Genomic DNA, 21,997 nt, shown 5'->3' on the forward strand with positions numbered 1-21,997 from the left:
AAGATCATCATCACCTCTAGTGTGAAAACTTTTTTCAACAACCGAAGAAATTGGTTATGAATTTTTCAGATTTAGAAATTGGGCTTTATTAATTATTTAACTTTAACTTCATATCAAAATTACACTAAAATTAAATAAAATTTTTTTAGATTTATATATAATATTTAAATTTTAAGTACCAAAATATGATTATACTCAAATATAACGAACCAATTTAGTATTTTGCCTGTGTATCTTTTTTATTATGACCTTTGGGATCACTTTGCCCATGTTGATACACTAACTAATTGTTCATGCTAATTGCATCCTTCAAGTAAGTATTAATAAGTTTCTAATCTCGCTGTCTGTATATATTTTCTAGAACATAATTATTATATATGTTTATTTTGAATATAATTAAAAATATTAATCGTTTTTTAATTGTCTTCGTATTTTTAAATAAATAAAAAATTTAAAATTTAAAATATTTTTTATTTGAAGATTAGTAAAAATAATTAGATGAATTATAATTTCAAATCTTTTTCTTTTATTTTATATTCTGATTGACTATTTGCTATGGAAGTTAAGAATTTTTTCTTAAGATGATTTTTTTGGTATAATTTTAATATTTTGCAAGAATACATTTTTTATTTTTTTCCACTATTTTAAATATAAAAAATAATGTTATATGCATTATCTTTATATATATTTTGTTTTTAATATTAAGAATGATTAATTAAAACTGACAAAAGATAAAAATTATATTGTAAAAAATATATACAAAAGACATATAAAAAACGACAAATCATATAAAGAAATTAGATGGCATTCAATTTTATATGAATTTTCTAAAAAAAGAAACATTATGCGGGAGTCCTATTTCTATTTCTATGTAAATCGAATTTAATGAAGTCGATTTAGGAATTTATATGTAAATCGAATTTAATGCATTCGATTTATGCAATTATATAGTAAATTGAATTGATAACATTTGATTTAGGACTTCCAACAGTAAATTAATCTTATTAGCTTCGATTTACATGGGAGACTGAGTGGACTATGATAAACCGAATGGACTAAATTTGATTTATTTAGTAACAACTCCACCAGGTAAATCGATTCTATTAAATTCGATTTACCATTTATAATCACCCTACATAAATTAAATTAATATAATTTGATTTAGTATACGTGTCCAACCTATATAAATACAAGCATAATATTGAATCCTCATTAGAGTGATTAGGGCTGCACATGTATCGAATCGGATTGGATATAGTCTAAAATTCTATCCAATCCGCACTGTGCTCATTGGATCGGATCGGATACGATATCCGCAAATTTTCAGGCCAGATTAGAAAAATGTTTTCAAATTTCATTTGGCTGTTTTTACAAAAAAAAAATATTTTTCACCTGTTTAACCATATTTAATTCTAAAATATTATCTATAAAAGTTTTCTTGAATAACAAAAAAAAAAAATAACACAAGATTTAAGTTTAATTATTCTAAGTCGAAGTATAACATAAAAAATAAAAAATAAGATATCATAAAATTCATAAAATAACACACTAAAATTCATATCACATTAGGGTTTATTTTCTTAAACTATGCTATTTATATGTGATGTGCGGATATGCGGATTTGCGGATCAGATCCGCAGATATCACTGTCAAATCCGCAATCCGATCCTATCATAGTGCAGATCGGATAATATCCACAAAATTTGGAGCGGATGTGGATAATTACCGCGGATATGCGGATATTATCCGATCCATGTGCAGCCCTAAGAGTGACACTTACAATGGCTACGGAAGATAATTTCCTAGTTCTTGTGTACTACAGAGGCATGATTAAGAAAATGTGAGCGAAAATAAAATTTATTGATAAGGATCTGTTGAGTGTCTTTATTAGCCCTTCTACGAATTTTGTTGATTTTCTGAATAATATCTACAGAAGTTAGGACTCCAAAGAATGAAACGGGTAGAGAAGTTATTTTATAGAATTTCAATTTCTGTTATTCGCAATGAGGTGAAGTACGACTCATTTGTGATAGACAGTGACGAGGATTTATAAGTTTTATTTCACTGTCACCGCTAGTTTTCCGAGGTAAAAACCCATGAAATATTGGCCAAATTTGGGGATGTGGTGTCTAGCTCAAAAGGATCGAATCGGAATCATCAATCAGTACCAATGGCAGTAGCCTCTAGTTTAACCCCTATTATTACGTATTCATCTCTGCCTGTAATGTCATATGCAAGAGATTTGGTGGCATCTCCGTCTTTCACAGCTGATTTACACTGCGATGAGATTGCAGAAATAGGTGATAATAGGAATACTCCTTTTATTATCCCGGTTTCTGGAGAGGTTGGAGAACCAAAAGATGTGGAAGATGTACTGCGTGATGATGATGATGTGGAGCCCGCCATGATTGATGATGATATCAGAAGGAGTATTTCTATTGGGGTTAGTGGAACATTAAGCTCGAAAACCTCATGCTGCACTTTTTGACTCTAGACTTAAATGCCATGAGATAGCAAGGGTTCTCGGATGTAGAATCCGATGTCGGGGCCAGAGATTCACAGGATATCGCAGGTCTAGCTAAGTTCCATGTGGTCAGTAGTTTCAGAATAAAGAGGAAGTCGTCTTATGTGTGAAGACTTATAGCATCCGCTGTGGGATTGAGTACAAAGTGCTGGAATCGGATCATGCCAACTACTATGGAAAGTGTAAGGATTTCGAAAATAGTTGCAGATAATTGATTTGGATCACTCTTTGGTAGCGAAAGGATATTTGGAAAGTCAGACAATATAACAGACCGCATACATGTTTGGCCACGTCAATCTCCAGTGATCATAGAAAGCTTGATTATCATGTGATATTTGCTTTCATCCTTCCTATGATTAGAGCTAATGCGGCTATGTCCATAAAGGTACTGCAGAATGCAACACACTCAATAACTCCTCAAACCGAACTCATGCAGGTCACCCACCCTCAATGTAGTGCTCAAAGTCTGTCAGACATCCATTGACGTACTGTCTGAATATCGGAAGGCCTAAGTGGTACGCAACATCCTGTAGCATAATCGTGCACTCCCTAAATGACATGTGAAATGTATGCGCCTCGAAACGCCATCGCTCGACAAATACATTGACCAGCAGCTCATCCAACCTAAATCAGTGGTCGTTGAGTCTCGCAAGATGAGCTAAGCTGGCAATTTACAGGTACGATATGATTATGTCGTCTAGGGACATACCATGTTACCTCCTCATACTGGTGATACATCTACGGGGCTACATGACAATAAAAAAATTCTCTAAAAACCAAAACAATTTACAAAATAATTTACTCAATGACCATTAAATAATGCGGACCCTTTTGGACAAAATACACTAAACCCTAACAAATAATCTTACAATACTCATATCCCCAACAAATGCAAAAAAATCATATCCAAACTAAATAAAAAAATCATATAAAATGGAGAATTCTAATAAACATAAACTTTAATGTAAAAGATATTACAAACTTGAACATAGATAACTTAACATTTAAGAATTAAATTAAATTTAAATAAATTGCATTAAATTAAATTAAATCCTTATTAAACTTCTACAACTTAGTTAATCTAATATTTAAAACCTAAATTAAATTAAATTAAACCTCAACAAAACTTCTAACCTAGTTAAATTTCGAACATTTAAAATTTACATATTCTAACAAAACCTCTAATCACTACTCTAACTAACAATTATTTTCATTTCTCCAACTTGCATTTGTAATTTTAAAATTCTAACAAACTACTAAATCACCACTCTACTCTAACTACCATTTGTTGTTTAAAATTTTTAATAACGTGGCTTAATATCACTAACAATTCTGGTCTATCTTAAAGAAAATAAATTTCATTCGCTAACTTTTTCAAATACGATTTAGGTCATCTTCTATTTTCGCAATTTTAATCTTGTGGTTTTCTTTCTTAACTTTTCTCTGGTTCCATCATTTTGGTGGGAATTTGGTAAAATATAATTCAAAACAAATGAATTGAAATTATATATATAGCTATATATATACTAAATCAAATCTAGTATATTTGATTTACCACTAGTGAAGGTTACTATTAAATCGAATTCACTTAATTCGATTTACTAGGAGTTTAAATCGAATTCAATCAATTTAAATTACTAGAGCATAAATCATAGGCCTAAGAAGTACCTTGTTTTGATTTACTATGAGTAGATAAAATTTGAATTGCAAATTATAATTTTGAAACTAACAAATTCGATTTACATATAAACTTAATAATTCGAATCTTATTTATTTGATTTAACATTATAATGGATAAATCAAATTTAATCAATTCGATTTATATATAAATATCAATTAAGATATGTACGTAATGTTTTTTTTAGAAAATTCATATAAAATTAAATGTCATTTAGGATAAAATTCAATTTATATCGAAAGGTTATATCATTGCCCCAGAAAAAAGGGAAAAGAAAAAAAATATCCATGTTTTTCACGGTTGCTCAGAGTTGCCATTATGTATACCATGTTCTGCTGAAAAAAAAAAGTGCAAATACAAGTGTGAAATTTATACTATTGTCACAAAAAATACTAAATATTTTATTAAAGAAACCCATATAATAAAAGTTATGAAATGAAGTAATTATTTTATTTTCATTAAATTTTTAACGAAATATAAAATAATAATTAGTGATATTAGTCTATCTTAATCAAATTTTTATCACTCTACTCAAACTAAATTTTTTGACATAAAAATATAATTATAGAGCTGGAAATGGATATAATAGAATAGGGTTTGGACTTTATTCTAATTTTACTTGTGAAATGAATTTTTTTTTTAAAATTCTACTCTATCCTATTTGCAGATTGAGAATCTCTCAACTATAACTCTACTCGTATCCTAAAGTTCTAAACCCTACCATATCCTATCCTATTCGTAGAAAAATCAAATTTTTTAAGTAAACATAAATTTCAATCGTTTCAAATTTTATACATATTAATGAAATAAAAGATAAAAATTAAATTCAAATTCAAATTAAAAATAATAAAATCTTAAAAACTCCAACATAAAATTATAAATACCATGATCATCAAGTTTTTAAAAAACGACATTTAGGTCTTAGGGTTTCTAAATGATATATAACTTTTTTTTTGTTTTGTTTTATCTTTATTTTATGTTAATTTTATAAATATACAAATATTTTAAATTACTAATTTAACTAATTAGATTAGTGGTTACTCACTTACTCTAAATTATTATACGAGGGAGATTAAGTACTTGCTAATAGGGTATGAATTATTAACCCTAGATATAAAATAGTAATTTGTGATACTCTATTTAAAATCAAGTTTTAATTTTATCCGAAATACCAAATTAAACGGTGTAAACACTCAACCACAATATAAAGAAAAGATACTAAAAATAATACAGAACCAATCTTCTCTAATAAAAAAAAGAGACATAGCACATAAAAAAAATCTTACAATTTTCTCTTTAACACACTACATTGTTACTTTCATCGTACTAAACTATCTATTTATACTAATTTATAGATGGTGTAATTATAGAGTAAATACCCCTTTTGCTTCCCCCTTTTTTTTTAAATTGACAAGCCGCTTTTCAATGTTTAAAAAATAATAAATTGATTCTTATTTATTGGTCATAGAAAAATTGATGTGTCTAATAAAATAAATAAATAGAGATTAATTTGTCATCTTTTAAATACTAGAAGACGATTTATCAATTTTTATAAAAGATAAGAATTAAAAAAGGTATTTACTCGAAATTATATTACAAATATGACCACTTATGATATTACTAACTTGCATATTTATGAATTATAAGTCGATAATTTTAAGTTAAAGTCTTTGATTAAATAATTAACTTTTGACCTTTAAATTAGTTAAACTTTGTAACTAATAAACTTTCTATTTATATAATATTTATCAACTTGTATAATCATATTTAATTAGTAGATAAATCAAAATTGATTTCTAATTCATCACAATAAAAGTGATCCTTTCTTAAAATTTTAAATTTCTTTTAATTCAAACCAAGTTGTTTAATAATCAAAATTTATTTTACTTTTTTACGATATCTATCTCAAAATTATTTTTTGATGATTACTTTAAAAATTCTACCATCTTCAACAATACCTGCAGAAATATTTGAATTATATTTTTTCTTTGTATTTGTAATTAAGTGTTGCTCTAACATCTTGCTATGTAAGTATTGCCATTATATAAACTTTTCACATTTTAAAAAATTGATGCGGCAATTAAACTATTAAATCTCGAATTTTATGGATGACATTTTTAAATAATTGATCCATAACTCAACTTAGAATTCTAATACCACTATTAGAAAATGGAGCATGCGAGTGGAATCACAATTTTGTTTTTATAAAAAAATATAATATAAAAGAGTTATAAATTTCGGTTGATATACTTTCCCTATATAAAATAGTGATTGCTGACGCTATTCCACCTTAATCAAATTCCTTCTAAAAAAATCTTATACGGATTAGCTACTCTACTCAAACCAAATATTTGACACAGAAATACAAAATGGTAATTTGTGATATTCCATCCAAAATAAAGTCTTAATTACATTTGAAATACCAAACTAAATAGTATAAGCACTCAATTCAAACACAGAGAAAAAAAAAGTAAATATTATCATATCTTTAATATTGTGCTTATCTTACTAAAAAAAAGACAAATAAACAATATATATTTACTAAATTTTAAATATTTTATTTTTTATTTTTAAAACTTAAAAATATCTTAAACAATTTAAGCAACAATAAAAATATTATAGAATTCACCAAAAAAAAATATAAAAATACACAAATCAATCTTCTATAACGGAAAAATTGACTAGTAACTTAGTACACAAAACTAATATAAAAATACAATACAAAAAAAATCTTATAATTTTTTTTCTTACACTCAGTAGATTGTTACTTCTATGATACCAAACTAATCTAACTAAGCCACCTATTTATATTAATTCCTATATAATAAAATTATATTACAAATATGATAACCATTGATATTATCAATGTGCATATTTATGAGTTGTAAGTTAATAATTTTAAATTAAAATCCTTGACCAAATAATTGATATTTTTCCTTTGAATTAGTCAAATTTTACAATTAATAAATTTTTAATAATATTTATGTTTATCAATTTGTATTATCATTTTCAGCTAATAGACAAATTAAAATTGATTTTTCATTCATCACAATAAAAATAATTCTTTTCTAAAATTTTAATTTTTCTTTAATTTAAACCAAATTACTTAATCATTAAAATTGATTTTAGTTCCTTACATCTTCGCATGGTGCACAATAGAATATGCCTTGTTTAGCCATGAAAATTTGGGACAAAATCACAAATAACACATAGCATGTGAGGAGAACGTGAGAGGGAGATCCCTAAAACCTCGATTAGATGTTATCTCGCTTTCATTAGATTTAGATTTGATGTGAGGAACAAGAGTCAGAGTGGTCACTCCTAGTCCTACCAAACCATACTTGTTATTCTCATTTGTTACTTAAGAATTGTACAATAGTGTGCATTAACAAAGATTAAGGTTTCATCATTAGCATCATGCTTAGATATTTAATTGGCGACCCTTGTTTGTTAAATTTGAATGAGTTGAATTAGAAGGGGATGCCACACCGACAGCCTAGACCTTAAGCTGAAGCTGGATTGGTGGCAGTGGCTGTCTCAAGTCTCAACTTTCCAAAAGCCATTTGTCCAAAGCTTCATGTTTTATTCCCTCCAAGGGCCCCACTCCAATCCAACGACCAGAAAGCCTCCATCATCTCAAATCTGAAATCTGACCGTAGGATCAGATCCCCTCTCATTCATAAGCCACAACCCTTTCCCTCTTTTCTTCTCCATCTTCAGATCTCAGCAGCTGAGACTGAAGGGGCACAAAACAGAACACCACAACAACCCTTTTACCCTTTTGAAATCCCCATCGTGCCCTTGCCCCTGGCGATGGTGGAGGCACAGACATGGACAACCCGTCGAATGAGCAATCCGAGGTTGCTGGACACGACAACCAACGACTCTGTCGTGAATATTCCGACCACACCAACAGCAGATGAACGCAGCAACAACGGCGCCCACCACTTCTTCTTCTTCGGTTCATCACAGTACAGCGTCTCCATCTCCCCCAACATCCTCACAGCACTCATAATCGCGTCATGGTACTTCTCCAACATCGGCGTTCTCCTCCTCAACAAGTACCTTCTCAGCTTCTACGGTTACCGCTACCCAATCTTCCTTACAATGCTTCACATGCTATCCTGCGCCGCCTACAGCTACGGTGCCATCAACTTCCTCGAGCTCGTTCCATTGCAGCACATCCACTCCAAGAAGCAGTTCCTTAAGATCTTCGCTCTCAGCGTCATCTTCTGCTTCTCCGTCGTTTGCGGCAACACTTCCCTCAGGTATCTACCGGTTTCCTTCAACCAAGCCATTGGAGCCACCACGCCGTTCTTCACCGCCATCTTCGCTTTCTTGATCACTTGCAAGAAGGAATCCGGCGAGGTTTACTTGGCTCTCTTGCCGGTGGTCTTCGGAATCGTTGTTGCAAGCAACAGTGAGCCTCTGTTTCATCTCTTCGGGTTCTTGGTCTGCGTTGGTTCCACTGCTGGTCGTGCATTGAAGTCGGTGGTTCAGGGGATTCTGTTGAGTTCGGAATCGGAGAAGCTCAACTCAATGAACTTGCTTCTCTACATGGCTCCAATGGCAGCGCTGATACTGCTCCCATTTACACTCTACATCGAAGGGAATGTGGCGGCGGTTACGCTTGAGAAGGCGAGAGGGGACAGGTTCATCGTGTTCTTGCTTGTTGGGAACGCAACGGTGGCGTATTTGGTGAACTTGACGAATTTCTTGGTGACGAAGCACACCAGCGCCTTGACCCTGCAAGTTCTGGGAAATGCAAAAGCAGCAGTGGCGGCTGTGGTCTCCGTTTTGATATTCAGGAACCCCGTAACGGTAATGGGAATGACGGGCTTCGCCGTTACCATCATGGGTGTAGTCCTTTACAGCGAGGCCAAGAAAAGATCCAAACTTACATCTCATTGAACAACAATAAGATAAGATAAATTCTCCACATTTTTTTTTTTTTTTTTGGATTTACGTTTGATTTGATTGGATCAGATCATAGCAAGTGGGATGTATAGGAAAGAAGGAGGGGCAAGGGGAAAGGGGAAAGGATTATGCTCCCTTTTTTGTTTCTCTTTTTTAGCTGCGATAATTGAAAATTCTGTGTCTTTTCCTCTTGTGCCTTGTGTGTGTGTATCCCTATATATATATCATGTTCGTTGCGCTTTTGCAACATAGATAAAAACAATTCAAAGATGAAAAGACCTCTTTTATTTGGTGAGGGAGGAAAATTCTCCTTCTCTTCTCTTTCTTAATCACACATATATCTTGTTTCAGTTATGTTTTTAAATTCTTTCGTATTTATCGTGTTCTATTTTGCAATTTAGCTGAGTTTTTTCGTTGCCTAATTGCCATGTTATTGTTGTATCTTGCTATGTTATACTTCTAGTTTCTAGTAGTTTTTGTTCAGGTTTTTCCTTATTGATGTATATTGTTTTAAGCAATTGTGAAGTTGAGAGGAAGAAGTTTGAAATCAGTCCTAGAAAATAAGTTATTAGTTGTTTTGGTTGTTGATCAAGATTTGTATGTTATAAAATGATCAAGTGGGAGAAAGTTGTGGAAGGTCATATTTTAAGTTCTGTTATTGTGACTGAGAATTACTACATCTACATACAATATATAACCAAAGACTAGTGAGTAGTTTTTAGCTGTGGATTTCATTTCTCCCCTTTAAAAACTTTAGCAATATAAATGTAAAGTATCCAACAACTCCCCAAAAAGAAGAAACAAGAAACAAGAAAAACAAGAAGGTAGTTTTAACTTTTAAGTAGTCAAGTTGCTTAGTGAAATGGTATTCGTTGAGATTGAAGTGAACTAGCAACACTGAAATTTATGAGATTATGTTAAATTGAAAATTTTAGGTATGTAAGTCATGAACACGAAATAAATTTTTGGTCTTGCGCTGAATAAATTAGCACATAGATGGTTAGTTCTAGTGGTAAGGTTGTTTCTAGATTTATTTTTTCTAATTGTATTAACTTGTGATGTCATAGAATTTCCTACCAAAACCTGTCATGAAATTTAAAAATAAGCATCGAAAAGAATCAAATCTTGAGTCTTAACATATCAATTAGATATGGCGCTGAAAGCTATACATATTTTGGTATGAGAACTTTTTTTCTCTTTTTCAAATCACCGTTTAGTCCTTATATGAGCATGATTTCCACAAAAGACTACTTTATCATAACATATATGACCATAGAATTTTTAGTATTTTACTCTATGGAATCACCATTGACCATTGTTTTAAGTTTAAGCCACGGTGAGTTTCATATGTTAAATGGTTAAATTTTTTTAACATTTATTTATTCTAAGGCGGATAAAATATTAATGCATTTGGTCCAATCTCTTTGGAGTTTGATATGGCATAATATTAGGTATGATAAATGATACAACTAAAATATAGATATAAAAAATAAAAAATTTGTATAAAATATGAAAAGAATTGAATAGTTATATTTGAGAATTATAATTTTTTTTATTACACAGATTAGAAAAACACTCTCTTGACAAAAAAAAAATACACTTCTTTCTAAATATATAGAGAATACTTCTCAGAAAAAAATTTCAAAGAAACTAAAATGTTTCTATTGTTCTTATTGAATTGAATTGATGAAAAATAAAATAAAAAAGTTTAATTTATAGACGAACTTCTGTCATGTAAACCACCCGTAATATGAGGTTGCTAATCTTTCTCTTCTTCCACTACCAAAATTTGATGGCTATTACCAAAGAGTATTTTTCTCCTTTCATTGTTTAGTTTTCTTTTTTTTTTTTTCATAAAATTAGCTTTACTAAATTTATAATCTCCCATTTAAAACTAATTTTGGTATATTTTATAAATCTATATTGCTCATGTATCTAATTGACCATAATAGGATATGCACAATTCAAACTTATTAGTGTTTATCAGTTTTGTCATGACATCTATTTGATTATCTTTAGTCCGAATTTTTTGTATATCTACACTCTCTTCTATTATTTTATAGGCAAAATGATATTGTACTCCAATGTGTTTGGTCCTTAAATGAAAGGTTGGATTCTTTGTGATATGCAAGACACTCTGACTATCACAATATATAAGAACTTTTTACTATTTGTGTCTGAGTTCCTTCATTAACCTTTGGATCAAAATAGCTTCCTTGCATACTTATGTAACAGACATATATTCAGCTTCTATAGTATAGAATTACAATAGTTTGTAACTTAAATAGCGAACTCACTGCTCCTCCTACAAGTATGAACACATATTCTTTAGTAAATTTTCATTTATCAATATCACCTGCAAAGTCTGAATCGATATATCCATCGGCAATAGGTTCTGATCCTCTAAACATAATATAACATCCGAAGTCCTGTTGTGTATCTTAGGATTCTCTTAATAGCATTCCAATATTTTTTACCCGGATTTGTCATAAATAGATTTACTACTACAACTGCTTGAGCAATATTTGACTTTGTACAGATCTTGACATACATAAGGCTTCTTATCGCTGATGCATACGACACTCGAGATATTTTTATCCTCTCTGCTTCACTACTAGGGCACATACTTAAAGATAATTTAAAATTCATAGGAAGTGAGGTTGAAATTGGCTTATATTCTTGCATATTACAGCATTACAAGATTTTTCTCAAATAATTCTTTTGCAGTAGCCAAATCTTTCTATTCCTTTTGTCTCGGTGGATTTACTTTTTTAAAATTTTGTTTGCTAGTTCTAAGTCCTTCATATCAAACTCCCCAACTAATTGTGCATTCAATTCTTAGATTTGATTTTTGTTGGGACCTACCACTAACATATCATCCACATACAACAGCAAATTGATGAAATCATTATCACTAGATCTCTTGTAATAGGTACAATAATCTAAACTAAGTCTGTTGTATCCAAAACTAATAATAAAAGAATCAAATATACAATATCTTGGCACTTACTTTAGATTGTATACATATTTAGTAAACCTGCAAATCGAGTTTTCTTTTCTTTGTTCTTCAAGTCTTCTGATTGGACCACACACAAGTGCTCCATGAAAAAAAATAATTTTTACATCTGGTTGCTCTAGATGTAAATAAAAAATAGCATACATAGCCAAAACTATTCTGATAATAGTTAATCTCGCTACAGAAAAAAATATTTCATTGAAGTCGATACCTTCTTTCTGAACATATCCTCTGACAATTAATCTTGCACGATATCCTTTCACCTGATCATTATTAACCCGCTTAATCTTGTAAGGCTTTCCAATCTGCTGGAAGTGTAACAAAGTCCCAAGTATGGTTCCTATGTAATGCCTTGATTTCTTCTTGCTTTGTTGTCATCCACATATAAACATTTAGATTGCGCATAGCCTGCATAAAAGTTATTGGCTCTCCTTCTGTCAAAAAATATTATGCATCATGACTTGCCAAAACATAATTGAGTGCCATGATGGTATTTTTTTTCTTTGTCGAGTGGATTGACGAACTTCTCTGTCATTGATCTCTGGTTCTTGTTCCTCATACTTTGGCTCTACTTCAGAAAAATCACATTCTCTACATTTCTCATCTATTTGTACAATGAATGTCTCCTTAATAGTGTTTTCATTTTATTGTTCTCTGCAAATATCACATTTCTACTGACAACTACTTTGCGAATAGTGGGATCCCACAGAACCCTTTATATTAACTCCATCAGGATAATCCAAGAATATATATTTCCTAGACTTTGGGTCTAACTTTGTTCTTTCCTAAGAATTATACATAATGTACACAGGATATATATATATATATATATATATATATATATATATATATATATATATATATATATATATATTAGGTGGTTTACCTTGCCACATCTCTATTGGTGTCTTCAACCCTATTGTGGGTGATGGTGATTGATTTATGACACAACAGACGATTTTAATAACTTCTGCTCAAAAAGATTTGGCTAAATCTGTAATTCGCAACATAATTTGTATTCTTTTTAGGAGAGTTATATTCATTCGTTCTGCTACACCATTTTTCTAAGACGTATATGCAACTGTGTATTGTCGTTGAATGCCTGCTTACTTCCAAAATATTAGAAAAATAACCATCAACACATTTTCTTTCACTATTTATCCTTGAACACTTGATTTTCTTTCCAAATTCAAGTTCTAACTTTGCTTTGAACTCCTTGAACATTGCAAACACATTTGACTTCATCTTATAGACTCTAATTTGCTCTTGTGATTTGTGGTGCTTTTGTCTCCTCTAGCCTCCATGGTCGATCTATTCTCTGCACCGTTCGTGTTAGCTACCAATGAAGCCTTTCCACATCGTGCTGTAACTCTGCCATACGAGCTGCCAAAGATACGAGGAAGAAGGAGAAAAGAAGTTTGAGGAGCTACTACTGCTGCAGCTACATTCCTCCGGAACTCCACTATACAGGGACGGATCCACTCTTTATGGTGTGGGGGCAAGCATCCCCACTACAATTTGGAATTTTATTGAGTAGTATATAATAATAATATTTATTTGCCCCTACTAAATTATTAAATTTGACCCTTCAATAATTTTTTATTCAACTTTCGACACTTGATAGCCAATTTGAGAATATCATATTAGATGTCCACTATAATGATCAATTTTCAAATTTAAATAAGATTGATATTCTTTCTTAGAAATCGACTTGAAATAATATTATCTATCCATTTGTGTTTCTATTTTAAAAATTAGTTTTAGTTTTCTTTTATAATAACTACACTAATTGAATGAACTTTTTCAACTATAAATATCATCAAGAGCTAATGGTATGAAAGTTGAGTTTTAAATGATTGTTTAATGAGATATACAAAAAAAAAGACATTTTAATTATATTGTCAAGGTTTTAAAATATGAAATATAAAAAATTGAATTTTAAATTATATGTTATTATTTAAATTACTATTTTAGTATTTTAATTTATAATTAGATATTTTGAAACCTAATCATATTTTACAATAACAAAATATAATTATAACAACAATTATGTTATGTATACATAAAATAATCACTTGTATAAAATAAATCTTAAATACAAATTTTGAAATACAAAATACACATTAAAAATAAATTTTTTATACATAAATTTATAGTAAATAATTTGATAACTAATTTTCATATGTAAATGTAATATTTTTATTATAAAAATTATTATCATATAATATATATTTTACTTCCACTATCAAAATTTTTTTGGATTTGTTATTGTCATTATGCCACCACCACCGTACGTGAAGGGGGAGAAGAAGCTAAGAGATGCAGATTTTGTAACAAGAACGAGCCTCTCTAAATGTTAAGGTTAATGATTTGAAAATTTTAATAATAAATAAAAATACCACATAATCATATTGCTTTGAGAGTTTGTCATTTCATCACTAATGTTTACCACCCTAGTATTTTCTGTCCATGGAAACGCAGTTAATTAATTCGTCATTTTTGTTAAATTTAATAACTTTTTAGAGATTAATTTATTATTTACGTTTTTTAAAATTATATTTGTTGGTGCTAAAATATTTCAAGTACTATTTTAATAGTTTACTTTTTAGAAGCGATAAAATATTTCATTGTTTATTTTTTAATACGCTACTAAGAATATGTGATACACACCAATTAATTTAAAATTATTATAAACAATTAGATGTTAATTTCAAATAAACGTTTCACTCAAATTATTTTTGCAATGTAAATAAAACAGAGAAAATAATATTACAGTCGCTAAAATTGAACAGAGGAATATGAAAATATTTTTGTGAGTTATAAGAAAATTAATTTTTCTTCCTAATAAAATTTGTTAAATATGGTCTTAATTACTAAAAAAAGTCTTTTTTATATATTTTATTTCATTTAATATTTAAAATGATGATGTATGTCATACATCAATACATCAATCTAGTGATACTAATTAGAGTTAGATATAGATCATCTATATGATTTTATATAATAATTTACACCTTTTAAAATGTAGTTCATGATACTATACCAAAATTTTTATAGCGAAAAGTCTAACGTTAAGGATAGAATTTGAAGATAAAGAAAAAATAAAACCTATACATTGTTTAAAGTTTTAAATGTAAGATTATTCATGTGTTTCTAGTTTAGAATACGAGACTTGTTAACTCAACTTAAAATGAGAAAGAAAATGAAAAAGCCTCGAACCAAAATGGAATAAGGCCAATAATTTTGTACTTGATTTGTAAAAGGAATATATATAGACATATACGTAATATGTGTGGGGTGTGTTTTGTGGCGTACAACTGGTTAGAGGAAGGAATCCGAAGGCGGATAATGTTTGATAATGACTCACGGGATGCCTCCATCCCTCAACCAACTTGTGTTACAAAGTAGTTGCTTATGTTTCTGACTTTCTGTACACATATATCATATATCCACCTGCTAACGCATCCATCTCCATCATCATTCTTCTCACCACCCGTGAGGCATCGCTGCATTCATCCTGCACAGATATGAAAACCACCTTACGGTGGTCCATCTCCATGCAAAACATCCTTAGTAGACTTCCAATTTAGGTTGTTTTTTCTTGCCATCTCTCTCACTTTACCTTCTTAAAGAGAAGGGAAAGGGGCAACCTATCTTACTAATAATAAGAAAGGGGGTGAATAGGCATTGTTGTGGAAAGGAAGTAATTAATTGAAATTTATGAGTGTTGTATTCAGTTGTCTGATCAACCTTTCAATCAGTTTTGAATATATAAATATTTAAATGATCTGTTTATAGTTCCTTTGTTCTATTTTGGGGTCAAGGCATGAGACTAGTAGAATGGCCAATAGCACATTGCAATTTATTAATGCTATCAAAAATAGAAGATAGGCTTCAGGACTATAATACACTTGCCCTTTTAACGATTTTACTATTGGACAGAGATCTAGGAGCGGTTGTACAAGATACAACTGATGCAGTTACGCACATGTATGCTAACTTCTGTTCTAACAAAATAATTTTCTTTGATTTTGTGTCGCAGTAAAAGAACCACCTATCGGATGATACCATCTGAGAATGGTTGCTGACATTAGGCTATGTCCCTATCAAACTATAACTTGACAGCAAAAATCTCGATCCTGGTAACAAAAGCTTGTTGGTTGTTGCACATTGACAATCTTTTGTTGTCACCTAATTCCCAAGCTCCTGGAACATGTTAGTTAGAGAGCAGGAGATATAATTAACCAAATTTACCAGACATAACCAAGAGTAGTGCGAATCATTGATACCTCGCAGTCAACCGAGAACCAACTTCACTCATGCAATGTTCATTCCCGCTATGAATTTTGTTCCCCCCAAAGATGAAAGGCTTATCCTACATATTTGTGTCCGATGGAAAGATGAATATTTGATGTTTATAATATAAAAGAAACCTATGTAAAAATAATAGGCTCAGTGCAAGCCATGTGTTCTTCAGATTGTCATATTACCTTCTGATTCAGATGAAAAGAACTTATATTTTCTTTCAAATCCTTGCAGCAAGAAAAATCAGGGAGAAAAAAATCTCACTAAGGTACCAAAAAAAAAAAATCATTGTATTTAATACAATAAGTTTAAAATAGCAAGAATGATAGGAATTAAATTGAAAAACCTTTCTGAACACCATGGAATGATGCGGCTGGTTGATGTGAGATCCATTATTTGACTGGATTTCAGAGGTTAGGGATAGCTAGTCCCAAGAAAAAGGAGAACAAACAAGAATGATAGGAATTAAATTGAAAATAGCAATACTGGTGAAATTAAGAATTTGTAAATTGTTATGTAAGAAAAAGACTAGCAAGAATTCACCTTGCTAAACAGTTCAATTGGAAGGTTGTGCTGAACCCTCTTTTCTGTTTGGAAATTGAATTCCTGTATTAATTGACACAAGATGTGACATCATTATATTTTTTCTATCTGAATATATTATGGGGTGAAAACAGATGAACCAACTCACTGTTGGCACTGTGGATTCCTGCTTTCTATTCCGGAAAACACCAATATCTCCTCTACTTGAAAGTATCTGCAAAGGCATTGCAGAGTTGCTAGTACAATAGATCGAAATAAGAAGGGAGCAAAAAGTAGAACCTACTTAATCCAAAAAAAAAAGCAACAAAAATATAATGGATTCCAAAAACTTAAATAAAAATGCAGCAATTTAAGATAGTACAAACTTTAAAGTAATATATTCAAATATCCTTAGAATATAATTCGTGCTTATACTTTCCAACTTTATTACAACGTCTTGTTACCTTCCTATTAAGAGGCCGAGCTTTAAAGTTATGAGTAAAATCCAATCCATCATGCTTTGGAGGACTCATGGGAGTCATGGCAGATGGCCTATGCAAAAAGAGTGCATTGAAGTTAGTCTCATTTCACCAATTATCATGTTACACTTAACATAATGCCATTTGTTACCTTCTCAAATCCCTGCCTCTATTTACTGTGGAAGAAGGAGGTTTGTCCAATCCCTGAAACTAATAAACTCAATTTCTGATGGAGTAATCATAGATATCTTCTACAGGTCTACAGGAAAATAAAGAATATACGGCTGGCCAATCATAAGAGTTAGCAGCTTAAAAAATTCATATTTAATGCATTTCATATTGGTAGGATATGAGAAACTTTGAATACAATACACATGTCATGAAACGCTAAAGTTTCTAAGAATTAAATGAACCTTGTCAGAATCGTTGCAACGAAGTAAAGATGATGAAGTAGCGGATGAGTGTTGCATGGCCCTCTCCCATGTCTTCAGGTGAAATTCCTGAGAAACAATACACAAAATATCTGAGCTTCAAAATAAATAATGCAGAACTCGTTTTGCTAATTAGTTATTGGCTTGCCAGCAAAATGCTTTTCCATTTCTATATAACTCATGAAATAGTGAAAAAAAAAAAAACATAGATGAACCAAGAAAGCACGTGTTGAGAACTTACTTGAAATTCAGGCAACTGCGGAGTGCTCCTCTTGGGTAGTGGCAATGTAGGAGCATTAAGAATCTAGATTGTGGGCAAAATAATTAAAAAGAGAAGACAGAGAAAGATTCACCAAAATTTGAAACCAAAGACAGAGAAAGATTCACCAAAATTTGAAACCAGAGTCTATCAACTACAAATACTAACTTTTCTGTTTAATGGGCGTGCTTTGAATCTGGACCCAGCCACTGTCACATGTTCTGCCTCTACAACATTTTTTGGTCTGAAACAGCCGCATATAAAACATCTTCAGTTTGATTTCATGAGGAACATAATCCACAATAGCAAATTTCACTGAAAACTAAAACAACAAACCTTATCCTTTGTGCTCTATGAGCAGTTTCAAGCTCAGGCTCCCTAGGAATAGTAATCCTCAATTTGGTGTGTCTAGAGTTTTCTTCAGTAGTTACAATCTGCAATAATATACAAATTTACAGCATCATCATGTGGACCTCTTTCCTGCCTTTCTAGAGATAGTCCTCTGCCCAAAGAACTTTAATTACTCGTATTATTCCAATTTACAAGGTCTCTCGTTTGTCCTTAACCATTATTTAATATTTTTCAATCATCACAACAGTGATATCACAGGAAACAAATAGAGAATTCTATCTTCTGCTTACAAACTCAAATAGTAAAGAGAATGACAAAAAGTCGGGGTGGGGGAACATATTTTAGACACAACAAAATCCCCGACATGTCAAATGGAAGGTATTTAGCAATTTATAAAATCAATTTTTTAACAAAGGGAATATTCAAGATACTCTGCATTAGAATTTATAGTTTCCTACCCTGTTAGGTGCCTTATGTACAAAATTAGTTTGCTGAATCACATCACCAACCTGCCATAGAGATAGATATAGTAAGTATTTCAAATGCACTGTGTAAAATAAATGAACTTCCCAACAGTAGTTAAGCCACACTTAATTCCCAATTTACGGTTCCAGTACTTCCATGGTACCACCAACCGAACATGAGAGCCAAACTTAATATACACAATCTATTAAATTGTTACCCATGAAAGCATCAATTAAGCTCTCATAACCTCCTTAGAGTATTTTTAATAAATAAAAATGTAATGCAGGCTTAGCGATAATTTTATAAGATGTTATATCTCCAACTATCTCGGAATTGCATAAATTTACAGCTGTAAATGATAAATTTTAATATTGATTTCTGGCATATACTAATTGGTTCAATCAGACAAATATAACACCCATCTCTCAGTTATTAGTTAAACAGAGAGGAAGAAGAATAGAGTAATTTACAGACCTTGCGCGAGTGACCATCCTCTAATTTCTGCCGTTTTGAAGCTTGAGTTTCTACCCCAGAAAAGGTAGACAAATTCATTTCCTTGTTCTGAGATAACTTCTGAAACCTGAGACAATGGGAAAATTGTAGATGGTATAGAGAAAGAAAAAAGGTAAATTCGGTTCTTTCTGCATCCGCAGATCAGAAAGCATGAGCTAGCATCACCAGCCTCAGAAAAACTAGGGGAAAAGAAAGTAGAAAACAGTCCTGCAGGCCAACTGGTTATGAGTACATGACTTACAAAGAACATAGTAATTGCGAAGGCTGCATTTAAGATGATGTATCATGTTGAGAGAATAGAAATCTTGTGGAGAAATGCAAATACCATCAAACACGCAAACCTTGTGAACTAATAGTATGTTAATTGTTTGCTTTTCGGATAATAGTACATGCCTCCCTAACTATGAAAATGTATAAGCTAGTCAGAAAATCACCTCGAAGCAACATTTTGAGGAGCCCGATTTTGCTTAGCCAGCTGACTAGCTGTAGGTTTCATTAGTGTTGAACCCTTTCTCACAGTGGATTTAGCCTTTGATTTCAAACTGTTCCCGGTTGTCTTACTGGTAAAGGTTAGTCCTAAAAGAGAGAAATACTTGTCAAGCGATAAGAGGGAATAAAAAGAGGGAATTAAAAAAAAAGCTACAAATAAGCGAAAGAGAATCTGATGAATTGTGAAAAAATCAATAAAATACTATAGTTGACATATAAGGTTAAAAAACTCAGAGCAGTTTGAGCACCAGGAATTACAGATAGGGTTTCTAATTAAAGAGAAAAATTGGTAAAAGTTCTTGTGATGCAGTTCATCATTCAATGCATTTAGAAGAATCACAATATACGATTACTAGGTGAACAACTTCTTTCAGAGAACAATGTCCCGATCTATGATCATTCAATCACGTCGATTACCCGTGCTATTTACTTGTAACGGTTGCATTTGCATAGCTATATCTTGCAGAACTCCAGCCACCGATTTCGAATCTATCAAAGCAGAAAGCAGCTTAGATGACAATATCAGTGAAACAAGTAACTAACAACATTTCGTAAAGTAAAATAGCATAGGCATACCACCATTGAAGCATTCCAGAGAAGAGGCGCTAACATCGTCTTCTCTAAGCACAAGCTTCGAAACAAAAGCTGAAACACAAGAGATTATTGAGCTAACCAAGGTGCATTGAGTGAGGCATGAGAAATGCGTTGGAAGAAAGAGGAAAGGCGAAAACCGACGAGAAGGAGGGTAGCTGGCGGCGGTTTCGAACCAAAGCTCGGCTAGGCGAGCTTGAACGGGAGATTCTTGCACCGTGAAATCGAAGAAGCGCGCTGCATCAAACTCGTAATCGAGGTCGATTTCGTGAGCCACATAAACGTCATTCTCTATTTCCATGTCTTCCTCCTCCTCCTCCATCGTCGTGGTGGTCATCATCATCGTCGCCACCGACTATTGCGATTGCGGGTTATAAAGCTCCGAATAGAACTCGTTGAAGAAAATGCACTGTTGAATGTTGATAGCTACTGTTACTGTTAGCTAGTCAAGCTACTGAGTACTGAGAGGGATTTTACATTTGAATACCAAATCGCCTCATTATTCAATTTAATTTAATTAAATATTATATAATATAATAATAGTATTTTGTATTTTTTTAATTTTTATGCGTTTCGTTTCATGAAATGGAAGGTTGGCAAATGCCACCACCCAGTGTTGGGTCCATTGTAAGTATATATCTTAATTAAGTAATAATTAATTTAATAGAAGTATACAAATTTATTCAAATAATTGTAATTAATTAGCTTGGGGTTATGGGAGAGGGGTTTTGTCTTGTTGCGCCGGGAGCTTAACCCTATGGCATACATAAGTGTAACGACCAAGACAGTACATCACTAACGATCCAAAATTTGAATTTGTGGGGACTGTTTGTTGGACGGATTTGCCCCTTTGGATAGGTCCTGTTTTGGTGCGGTGAGGTCAGTGCTCACATTGTGTCAAATGCGCACCACACTATAAACTGCAATTTCGGCGCCTCAGTCCTCTTTCCAATTGGCTACATTTCCCAGAACCCGAAATCCCCAGATTACCCTTAACGTTTCTCTTTTCTCACTCAGTTGGGCCGGGTCTGCACCTCTTGTTTTATTTCTGAATTTAGGACTCCACTCCACAGGTCCACTTACTGAGAATCAGAATCTAAAGGAAAATTTTCAATCACACAAAATAACGTGTCAAATATAGTCAATGCGTTTTCAGTGGCCCCAAAGAACAGAGTGAGATAAAAATAAAAAGCCAATTATACCATGTCTTTTATTTAACTGTTTAATTTTTATCTAATTTATTTTTATAATTAATTTTTAATATTCAAAATTAATTATTTAATTTATTTTTGATAATTATACAATAATTTTTAGATATTATAACACACACTATAATGAAAAGATGAATATCTCCTAAAGTGAAGAGGGGATTAATAAAGTAATAAAATAATATTTTAATTATTCTTAAATTAAGATAATAAAATTTATAAATTTAAAAATAATAAAAATAAATAAAA

The 21,997-nt window shown here is 31.4% G+C and overlaps 2 protein-coding genes across 5 annotated transcripts; one reads left to right on the top strand and one right to left on the bottom strand.

Moving 5' to 3' along the window:
* Window positions 1-7,458: 7,458 nt before the first annotated feature.
* On the top strand, window positions 7,459-9,469 carry LOC112800855 (probable sugar phosphate/phosphate translocator At1g12500). The gene has a single exon (XM_025843269.3). The coding sequence runs from the start codon at window positions 8,016-8,018 to the stop codon at window positions 9,111-9,113; it is 1,098 nt and encodes a 365-aa protein (XP_025699054.1). The 5' UTR covers window positions 7,459-8,015; the 3' UTR covers window positions 9,114-9,469.
* A 6,499-nt stretch (window positions 9,470-15,968) lies between these two features.
* Window positions 15,969-21,033, bottom strand: LOC112800856 (protein TPX2). Of its 4 annotated transcripts, none has more exons than XM_072236720.1 (18): window positions 20,685-21,033; window positions 20,526-20,594; window positions 20,367-20,438; window positions 19,895-20,036; window positions 19,422-19,527; window positions 18,941-18,991; window positions 18,468-18,565; window positions 18,300-18,375; window positions 18,114-18,176; window positions 17,855-17,941; window positions 17,593-17,645; window positions 17,427-17,514; window positions 17,132-17,197; window positions 16,984-17,046; window positions 16,787-16,864; window positions 16,626-16,667; window positions 16,425-16,510; window positions 15,969-16,326 (listed from the first exon to the last, which is right to left on the bottom strand). In XM_072236720.1, the coding sequence occupies exons 1-18, from the start codon at window positions 20,881-20,883 to the stop codon at window positions 16,323-16,325; spliced, it is 1,443 nt and encodes a 480-aa protein (XP_072092821.1). In that variant the 5' UTR covers window positions 20,884-21,033; the 3' UTR covers window positions 15,969-16,322. The 4 variants fall into 4 exon arrangements, with proteins under 4 accessions (XP_072092821.1, XP_025699058.1, XP_025699055.1 ...); XM_025843273.3 differs by having other exon boundaries at window positions 17,593-17,651; window positions 20,685-21,011; XM_025843270.3 differs by having other exon boundaries at window positions 15,969-16,341; window positions 17,593-17,651; window positions 20,685-21,011.
* Between the last annotated feature and the right edge of the window lie 964 nt (window positions 21,034-21,997).

Source organism: Arachis hypogaea, chromosome 5, assembly GCF_003086295.3.
Source record: "Arachis hypogaea cultivar Tifrunner chromosome 5, arahy.Tifrunner.gnm2.J5K5, whole genome shotgun sequence".
Classification (NCBI taxonomy): domain Eukaryota; kingdom Viridiplantae; phylum Streptophyta; class Magnoliopsida; order Fabales; family Fabaceae; genus Arachis; species Arachis hypogaea.

Coding starts and splice junctions, on each gene's coding strand:
- LOC112800855 (XM_025843269.3), top strand. CDS start 8,016: ATGGTGGAGGCACAGACATGGACAACCCGTCGAATGAGCAATCCGAGG.
- LOC112800856 (XM_025843270.3), bottom strand. CDS start 20,883: ATGATGATGACCACCACGACGATGGAGGAGGAGGAGGAAGACATGGAA. Junction 20,595..20,684: donor CGCCAGCTACCCTCCTTCTC/GTCGGTTTTCGC, acceptor CTTGTGTTTCAG/CTTTTGTTTCGAAGCTTGTG. Junction 16,511..16,625: donor CTTTTCATCTGAATCAGAAG/GTAATATGACAA, acceptor ACAAATATGTAG/GATAAGCCTTTCATCTTTGG.